The sequence below is a fragment of the Grampus griseus genome, assembly GCF_964374135.1.
Source record: "Grampus griseus genome assembly, chromosome: 11".
Classification (NCBI taxonomy): Eukaryota; Metazoa; Chordata; class Mammalia; order Artiodactyla; family Delphinidae; genus Grampus; species Grampus griseus.
In genome coordinates this window covers 102,579,650-102,588,491 of record NC_139005.1, presented here as the reverse complement: position 1 = coordinate 102,588,491, position 8,842 = coordinate 102,579,650, and the positions used below count along the sequence as shown (strand labels likewise).

At 59.6% G+C, this 8,842-nt stretch overlaps 2 protein-coding genes across 2 annotated transcripts; both read right to left on the bottom strand.

Moving 5' to 3' along the window:
- Window positions 1-521: 521 nt before the first annotated feature.
- On the bottom strand, window positions 522-2,375 carry LOC309829307 (kelch domain-containing protein 7B-like; the record flags this gene model as incomplete). The annotated part of the gene is made up of 1 exon (XM_082665145.1): window positions 522-2,375. Exon 1 carries the CDS (start codon window positions 2,337-2,339, stop codon window positions 522-524), a length of 1,818 nt encoding a protein of 605 aa, XP_082521271.1. The 5' UTR covers window positions 2,340-2,375.
- An 815-nt stretch (window positions 2,376-3,190) lies between these two features.
- On the bottom strand, window positions 3,191-4,649 carry LOC309829957 (uncharacterized protein; the record flags this gene model as incomplete). Its single annotated transcript, XM_082666207.1, has 2 exons — window positions 3,191-3,220; window positions 3,585-4,649. The coding sequence occupies 2 exons, from the start codon at window positions 4,647-4,649 to the stop codon at window positions 3,191-3,193; spliced, it is 1,095 nt and encodes a 364-aa protein (XP_082522333.1).
- Window positions 4,650-8,842: the final 4,193 nt, after the last annotated feature.

The following is an 8,842-nucleotide window of genomic DNA, read 5'->3' as shown; positions in this document are numbered from 1 at the left end:
GGAGCCCCAGGGACAGACCCTAGGAAGCAGAATGTGTTCCCAGCCATCTCCTTCCTCGGCTCAGGGGTTGCCAGGCTCCTCAGTGGGCCAAGTCCTGGTGCCCAGGGACACGTCAGGCTCTCGGAGCCCAGGGAGTCCCACAGGCAGGTAATTCCCAGGCAGTGGGGTGGTGCTGTGAGAGAGGATCTCTGTCTGGAGGAGGGTGGGTGAGCCAGCAGAGGCGCTGGGTAACCAGAGAGGGAATTAAGTCCTAGAGGAAGGAAGCAGCTTGGGTGTGGTGGGAGGTAGGATACCAGGCTAGGGACACCCAGCGACCAGCTCCCAGGTGCGGGGAGCCTGGGCTCTGAGGGGACAGGCTTAGGGGAGGGGAGCGGGTGGAAGGCGGAGTCAGGAGCCTTATTAGAACAGAAAAGGGAAGTTGTCCCGGGAACAAGGGGCCCCTGTGCCCCTCCTGCCCTCAGACTCCGCCCCAGGGTCTCCCCGGAGAGCAGTGCTGAAGTCCCTGGCGTTCCAGCAGCCACTCAGAGGGCAGTCTGCAGCGGGTCCACGGGGGGCAGCGTCAGGATGAATGGGCAGAGGACCCCTTTGGCCCCCGGGGGAAAAGGCTTTAGCTCCTTGGCCTGGAACTGGGCGGTTCCCTCGGAGACCTTGAAGGTGGCTGTGACCTGGTGGTTGAGGCAGTAAATGGTGTTGCCCAGCACGGCGCAGCGGAGCGGGGCGGGGTCGGGCAGGGGCAGGGAGGCGGCCCGGCTCCAGGAGCTTGTCACGGTGTTGTAGCGCATCACCGCGGCGCCCACGCCCCGCAGCAGGTCGAAGCGGTACAGGAAGCCCCCCAGAGCCACAATGTCGCTGGACCGCCGGTGGCTGGCACTGTAGGGGCACTCGTCCCACGCGTCCTTCGCGGGGCTGTACCTGAGCAGGCGGTAGAAGAGGTGGCCGCCGGTAACATAAATGTCCCCCCGGCAGGCCACAGCTTCGTGAGCCACGGGGAAGCTGCCTGCAGGGAGGGGCGCACAGGAGGTCCAGGCGTCCGTGCGCGGGTCGTAGCGCTCCATGCTGTACAGACACTCGCCCCCAATGGCGTAGAGCAGCCCGTCCAGCGCCACCAGTTTGAGCTGGGCACGCGCCTGCCGCATGGGCCGCACCTGGCTCCAGATGTCGGTCAGAGGGTTGTAGCAGAAGACCTCGTTGGAGCAGACGGCCTCGGCACCGGATCCACGGATGCCCCCCGCCAGGAACAGATAGTTGTGCAGGGTGCAGAGACCGCAGCCCCGGAGCGGGGCCTCCTGGGGCACCTGGGTCAGGGGCCGCCACGCGTTCTCCCGGGGGTGGAACACGTACAGGAACGTGCGGGGAGGCGGGGGCACGGGCCGCACCGCGTGAGTTTCTTCCACCCCACGAGGGTCCCTTGTGAGCCCCGAGCGGCTCACCCGGTAGAGGCTGGGCAGCACGAGGACCCCCAGCACCGCCTGGCCCCGGCTGGTCCGAAGGCTCAGGATACGCTCCCGGTCAGCGCCACTCAGCTGCCGGTAGAGGCTCGGGTCTCCCAGCACGTGTAGCAGATTGTCACTCATCCAGGCATAGGTCTTCTGGGCCAGGCGGGGGTCCCCGTGCTGCTGGGCAAAGGCCAGTGCCTCCAGGCAGCTGCCCAGGTCCAGCCATCGCTGCAGAGCCCCTGCCGCCGAGGATCTGGGCTTCTGGGGCCCCTCCACCACCCCCCAGCCCCCCCGCCTCTGCAGAAACACCATGAGTTTTCGGGCCTCCTTCTGCTTCTCAGTGAGGACCTGCCCGCTGCCTGCAGGGCTGGGCCCCTCCCCGGGCTCCTGTCCTCGGCGCTGCCCTGGGGCCGCTGGGCTGGCCTCACGCTCAGAGCTCTGGGATATTTCGCACAAGCTGCGTTTCCGTGGCCGGGGGACAGGCTGTGAGTCCTGCCTTGTAACTGGGGAGGGTGCAGAGCCAGGCTGGGTCTGCTCCGGTGGCCGTGAGGGGGCCCTGGGTTCTGCAGCTCCAGATGGCAGCGAGTCTGGATGTTTCTCCTCAATTCTCTCCCCTCTTGGGCCTGAAGGAGGGCCTGCGGTGGGAGCCTCCTTGGTCTCGGTGCTGCTCTGCTGTGGCCGAGCTCCAGCCTCAGCCAGGCCCCCTGTGCCTGCCCCGGTGACCAGTCCAGCCGAGCCATGCCTGTCCTCACGGCTGGGGACGGCCTCTTCAGGGGAAGAGCCAGACTCTCTGTTCTCAGAGGGTGTGGAAGTGCTGGGATCTCTGGGGCTCTCCAGAGCTGCCCTTGGGACTGTCCCTTGGGGCCTCTCTGGCCTGGGGAAGGGGTGACTCCTAAGAACCATCGAAATAAGGTTTCCCCAGCTAGTTGAGAACTGCCCCTCCTGACTGCCCTTGCAGAGAACCACACTGGGCTTCTGAGGTGCAAGCCTTGACCCACTAGCAGGCCCAGGGGCTGCAGCTGTGACAGGGGATGGGCCTGGGGCAGGGGCTGCAGCTGTGACAGGGGATGGGCCTGGGGCAGGGGATGGGCCTGGGGCAGGGGATGGGCCTGGGGCAGGGGCTGCAGCTGTGGCAGGGGATGGGCCTGGGGCAGGGGCTGCAGCTGTGACAGGGGATGGGCCTGGGGCAGGGGATGGGCCTGGGGCAGGGGCTGCAGCTGTGACAGGGGATGGGCCTGGGGCAGGGGATGGGCCTGGGGCAGGGGCTGCAGCTGTGACAGGGGATGGGCCTGGGGCAGGGGATGGGCCTGGGGCAGGGGCTGCAGCTGTGACAGGGGATGGGCCTGGGGCAGGGGATGGGCCTGGGGCAGGGGCTGCAGCTGTGACAGGGGATGGGCCTGGGGCAGGGGATGGGCCTGGGGCAGGGGCTGCAGCTGTGACAGGGGATGGGCCTGGGGCAGGGGATGGGCCTGGGGCAGGGGCTGCAGCTGTGACAGGGGATGGGCCTGGGGCAGGGGATGGGCCTGGGGCAGGGGCTGCAGCTGTGACAGGGGATGGGCCTGGGGCAGGGGCTGCAGCTGTGACAGGGGATGGGCCTGGGGCAGGGGATGGGCCTGGAGCAGGGGCTGCAGCTGTGACAGGGGATGGGCCTGGGGCAGGGGATGGGCCTGCTTTGAGATTTTCATCCTCAGCAGGACCCTGGCCAACTCTGGGGGGCAAAGAGACTGACAGAGAGGAGTTCAGAGGAGTTGGGGCTACAGGTAAGAGACCTGGATGGGGATGTGCTGTGGGTGGGAGGGGTTTAGGGGTGTGTGAAGAGGACGTGAGGGAGGGGCTTGGGGAGGGCACGCAGCTGCGAACCTCTGCAGCTCGCTTCCCTCTGTCAGAGCCGCCAGCCACCTGGCCTTGCAGGGATCCTCTCCCTTCTGTAACACTGTGGCCCCCTTGCTCCTTTGTCCCTTCAGGCCCTGAACTGAAGAAAGGGTGGTCTCCAGAGCCGTTAGCCCCAGCCTCACCCGCAGTGCTGGCCTCTGTGGTCCCCTCCCCTTGGGACAAGAGTCGGTGTCCCCCCTGTGGCCCCTCTTGTGATAGGCCCATGGAGCCTGGGGCCTCGCTGAAGCTCCCGGTGACAAGGACCTCCCTCCTCACCCGGGGCCAACCTTCCACGGAGGCTGGGGACCTCTGAGACTCCCTGGGGGCCAGGGTCCCAGCCTCCCTGCTCTCAGTAGCTTTGGCTCCTGAGTCCAGAGCTAGGACTGGGGCTTGTTGGGGGCTGCTCTTCCCAGGCCCCCTCTCTGAGACATCCATCGGGGGACTAGTCTTCAGGGTGTACGATGGGGGCAGCTCCTGGGGCAAAGGGAGCCCCCGGGAGCCCGCGGGGAGGCTGCTGGCTGCACCCACAGAATCCCACACACTCACCACAGTGCCCAGGGACAGGGGGTCCAGCCTTGGGGAGCGGCAGGTTCTCTCTCCTGAGCTGCGGTCCACCTGCCACCGGCGGCTGCCTGGGCCCCTCCCCAGTGAGCCAGGTGACGCCACACCTTGCTGCCAGGGGCTGGTGTCCCGTTCCACCATGTGGACGAGGGCCTGGTGAGCTGGTGCCTTGGCTTGGACGCCTCCTGCTTCTACCTGCACCTCCACTTCTCCGCCAGGACTCCGGGGGGTGAAGTGTATCAGGAGGGGGGCAGACGTCCCCTCTGCTTTGCTCTGACCCAGGAGGGCAGCACCTGGCCTGCGAGGCTCCCTTCCTTTTCCTCGGGGGGCTTCTGGAGTGGCATCGCCACGCTGCTGTCCCAAGGCCCCTCCGCTGGCCACCTCACCAGGTGTCTTGAGTGGAGGTGTAGCTGTAGCAGCCAGACCTTCACCTCGCGGGGGCTCCTGATCCTGGGCCCCTGCTGCAGCTGGACTCCCCTGGCCACGTCCTGGAGGGTGTGGCTTCTCCTGCCCTGGGCTGTGTCCCTCGGCACCACCACTGACCTTGGATTTCGGGGGCAGGGCTGGCCCAGGTCCTCCCACCTGTGAAGGTCGAGGGGCTGTGGATGCTGGACCTGCCGCCTCCTGGTCCTGCCCAGAGCCAAACCAGTGCAAAGCTAGTGCCGTGGCGGCCACCACAGCCAGCGCCAGCAGGGTCAGCACGACGCCATCCCAGTCTTCGTCCCCATCCCCGTCCCAGCCCCAGCCGGGGCTGTCAGCCTCCAAGACGCCCTGGGTCATGGTCTGGGCGGAGACCCAGCGTGAAGAGCTGGGCAGCAGGCTGGGAGCTATGTGCTGCGCACACCAGGTCCTGCTTCAGGCCTGGGTGCCACCTGGTGTCGCGCAGATGGCATCCGTGACGTGCCCCGCCCAGAGGGCTGCCCAGTTAAGGTGGCCCTGTGCTGGGGCCAGTGCGCCGCCCAACCTGGGAGGTGTGGGTCTCTGTGTCTGCACCTGGGCTTGGGTGTTGTTAGGAGGGCCTAGCTGGAGGTATCAGGAGACAGCATAACCCACGGCAGCTCCAGGAGCTCAGGGGCCTCCCCAGGCCCCTGCCCAGCTCCTGCCCCTTCCCTTTTTCCATAGCTTCCAATGGCAAATGGCAGCGTTCCTCAGCGCTATTCTGGCATCCCAGCCGACCCACTTCTGCCTAAGAGACCCTCACACCCCCAAAGTCATCCCACACCCCCGCGTCCCTCCTCTGAGCTCGGGGCCAGCCTCAGGGGGCTCTGGCGGGGAAGAGTTACCCACAGGAAGATGTTATCTGTAGCTGCAGCAACACGATGAGGCCCTGATGAAATTACCAGAAACCGGAGAAGACTATTCCACTCTTGGCCAGGGTGGGGGGGGTCTCCCTGAGGAGGGGGACCATGGGGGCGGGGGTCCTGACCCTAAACACTGCCCAGCACACAGATGGGCTGCCGGGAAGGTGCACAGGTGTGAAGCAGAGGCTGGCACTTCTCCCTCCCAGATACGCAGGTGCTTGGGGGGGGCCAAGGCCGACTCTCCCTTCCCCTCCTCCAGCAGCCTCTGGACTCTCCGTACCCTGAGTTCAGCAGAGATGGGATGGTTGTCAAAAGGAATTTTTAAGCGATCACTAATAAAGAGTGAACAAAGTAAAGAAAATCCAAAAGTTGTGTTTTCCTCTTTATTGGCCTGGTTTATCACAACCTTCTAGAGCCCTTGGGCCTCCCTCTGGGCCATCTTGACTGCCAAACGCCACTCTCACGCAGTGGAGAACCCTGAGCCCCCGCCAGCTCCATCTCCCATCACCACTCAGCCCTGGGAGACTTCACAAACCCTCCTCTGGCCCAGGGGCTCTATCAGTCTGACTTCTGGTGCCTCATCTCAGGCCTCAGCCTTCCCTCGTCCACCCCCTCCCTCCTCGCCAGGACTCAGGCCCCTCACAGGCCGGCGTGTAGGTGCCCTGCAGCACTTGGCTTCTCAGGGGACAAGCCTTGTCTCCTCCATCTTAAGCCGAGGAGTAAGTGTCAGGACAGGTGCCATGTGGGACCCAGACATGAAAAAGAGCCTGGAGCTCCTGGGACAAAGGCAGGCCCCCACGACATGTACTTGTTCCTTCTTCAGGGACAGAGGACTCTCCCTGACTCAGGCAGCGAGATGGCCAAGGCATGTCCCTGGCACCCAGCCTGGGTTCTGCTGAGCCTCAGGTATCTCACCCACCTGTCCCCTCCCAGCCTCCCCCCTCCCCGAGCGTATTAAGTGACAGTAAGAGGAAGGATGGAAGGGGGCCCTGCCTTAAGGTGGACCTCAAGCTGGTGGCAGGCTTTCTGGATGCCGCCCTTATTCTCTGTCCTGGTCCCAGGCTCTGCCTCTTGGTTAAGTTTGGGGTCCAACAACCTTGAGAGGATGGAGATGACACCATCGTCTGCACCTCTGTATCGGCCATGTGGTGTCCACCACGCATCTCCACCCAGTACCTGAAGACCCCTGTCGTCGGTCTGAGCACCAGGCTGCGGCCAGAGAACACGTGTCCACTAGGGGTACCTTAGGACACCAACTTCACAAGGTGCTGAGGACCGTGACAGGTCCTAGAGACACACAGGTGACCAAGGAAGGGTCTAGTCCCCTCCTCTGTGGAAGAGAAACACCTGACTTTGTCAAAACCCTTGACTTTGTCAAGGGCAAACCCTGCCCTTCGTGGAGCAGCTCCCTACTGGGAAGGTGACTGGAGACATGTTACCGCCCAAAATAGTGGGAGTTTTGCCCTCTTTCCATAGAGAGTAAAAATGTGGCACTGCTGAAAAGGTGACAGAACTTCAGAAGCACACAGGATCACCCACAGAAATTGTGAAACATGAGTAATGGTTCTGGTTGTGCTCTGATGGCATAAATATCACAGATTCCAATTGAGGTAAAAATAAAGATCAAAATATGGGTCCCAGGAAAGTCTGACCTGTAGCAGCCTCCTCAGAGCTCCATTTCCAGTTGCCTGCTGAGGCGGGACCCCTGTCCCAGTCCCTCCAAGGAATAGAGGGATTTGGGCCTATGGACCCAGAGATCCTGTTTCCTCAGAGACAACACAAGCAAAACAGGAATGGAGGCAGTCACCTGCTTGCCAGCAACCATGACCAATGCAGCTGGGAGCCCGGGAGGTGGGGAAATCCATCCACATGAGCTGATCCACTGCAGCACCCACAGGAAGACCCTCACTAACTGGTCACCAAGCCCCAGCTACACTAGCTCCCATGGTGCCTTTCTGAAGCATTTGGTGGAGGAAAAGCCTAGTGTGATGAAGACATGATTCCACATGGAGAGCTAAATACAAATGGACAGCTAATATAAATAAGATGGCGCAGTGGTTGGGAGTCCGCCTGCCGATGCAGGGGACGCGGGTTCGATCCCCGGTCCTGGAGGATCCCACGTGCCGCGGAGCGGCTGGGCCCGTGAGCCATGGCCGCTGGGCCTGCACTTCTGGAGCCTGTGCTCTGCAACGGGAGAGGCCACAGCAGTGAGAGGCCCGCGTACCGCAAAAAAAAAAAAAAAAAAAAAAGGTGGTAGAGAGCTGCAAACTCCACTAAATGTAGGGTTTTTCTATTATTGGAATTTTTTAAAGGCAAGAAAGATTGCATAATCAGAAATGATATAAAACAAAGAATATAATATTATATAATCATGTTTATGTTAAAAGTATATATGTACTTTTATATATGTATAAATAAATCTAGAATACTGTTTAAGCCTTAGAAAATATAAATCTCAGGTTTAATAGTTATATAGGTATACCCAACAGGGGATACCTTTTAAGGAATCCATCAGAGGTGGGGAAAGGTTTATGCAGAAAAAAGTTATTTAAAAAAGACAAACAGGGCTTCCCTGGTGGCACAGTGGTTGAGAATCCGCCTGCCAATGCAGGGGACACGGGTTCGATCCCTGGTCCGGGAAGATCCCACATGCCGCAGAGCAACTAAGCCCGTGAGCCACAACTACTGAGCCTGTGCTCTAGAGCCCGCGAGCCACAACTGCTGAGCATGCGTGCCGCAACTACTGAAGCCCATGCGCCTACAGCCTGTGCTCTGCAACAAGAGAAGCCACCGCAATGAGAAGCCCACGCACTGCAACGAAGAGTAAGTAGCCCCCGCTCACCGCAGCTAGAGAAAGCCCGGGCTTAGCAACGGAGACCCAACGCAGCCAAAAATAAATAAATAAATAATTAAAAAAAAAAAAGACAAACAATACAATGTGATTTAAAGTGGAAAAAATTAAAACACATAAGCATTCAACAATATGGGAATGATGAAGAGAACATGTGTTTCCACACAAATTTAAAATTTTTTTGTTCTAGTTCTGCAAAAAAAAAATTCCATTGGTAATGTGATAGGGATTGCATTGAATCTGTAGATTGCTTTGGGTACTGTAGTCATTTTCACAATATTGATTCTTCCAATCCAAGAACACAGTATATCTTTCTGTCTGTTTCTGTCAACTTCAGTTTCTTTCATCAGTGTCTTATAGTTTTCAGAGTACAGTCTTTTGCCTCCTTAGGGAGGTTTATTCCTAGGTATTTTATTCTCTTTGATGCAATGGTAAATGGGACTGTTTCCTTAATTTCTCTTTCTGATAGTTCATTGTTAGTGTAGAGAAGTGCAACAGACATTGGTCAGGATGGCCATCATCAAAAAGTCTACAAGTAATAAATGCTGGAGAGGGTGTGGAGAAAAGGGAGCCCTCTTGCACTGTTGGTGGGAATGTAAATTGGTGCAGCCACTGTGGAAAACAGTACGGAAGTTCCTTAAAAAACTAAAAATAGAACTACCATATGATCCTGCAATCCCACTACTGGGCATATATCTGGAGAAAACTCTATTTCAAAAAGACACATGCACCCTAGTGTTCATAGCAGCAGTATTTACAATAGCCAAGACATGGAAGCTACCTAAATGTCCATCGACAGAGGAATGGGTAAAGAAGATGTC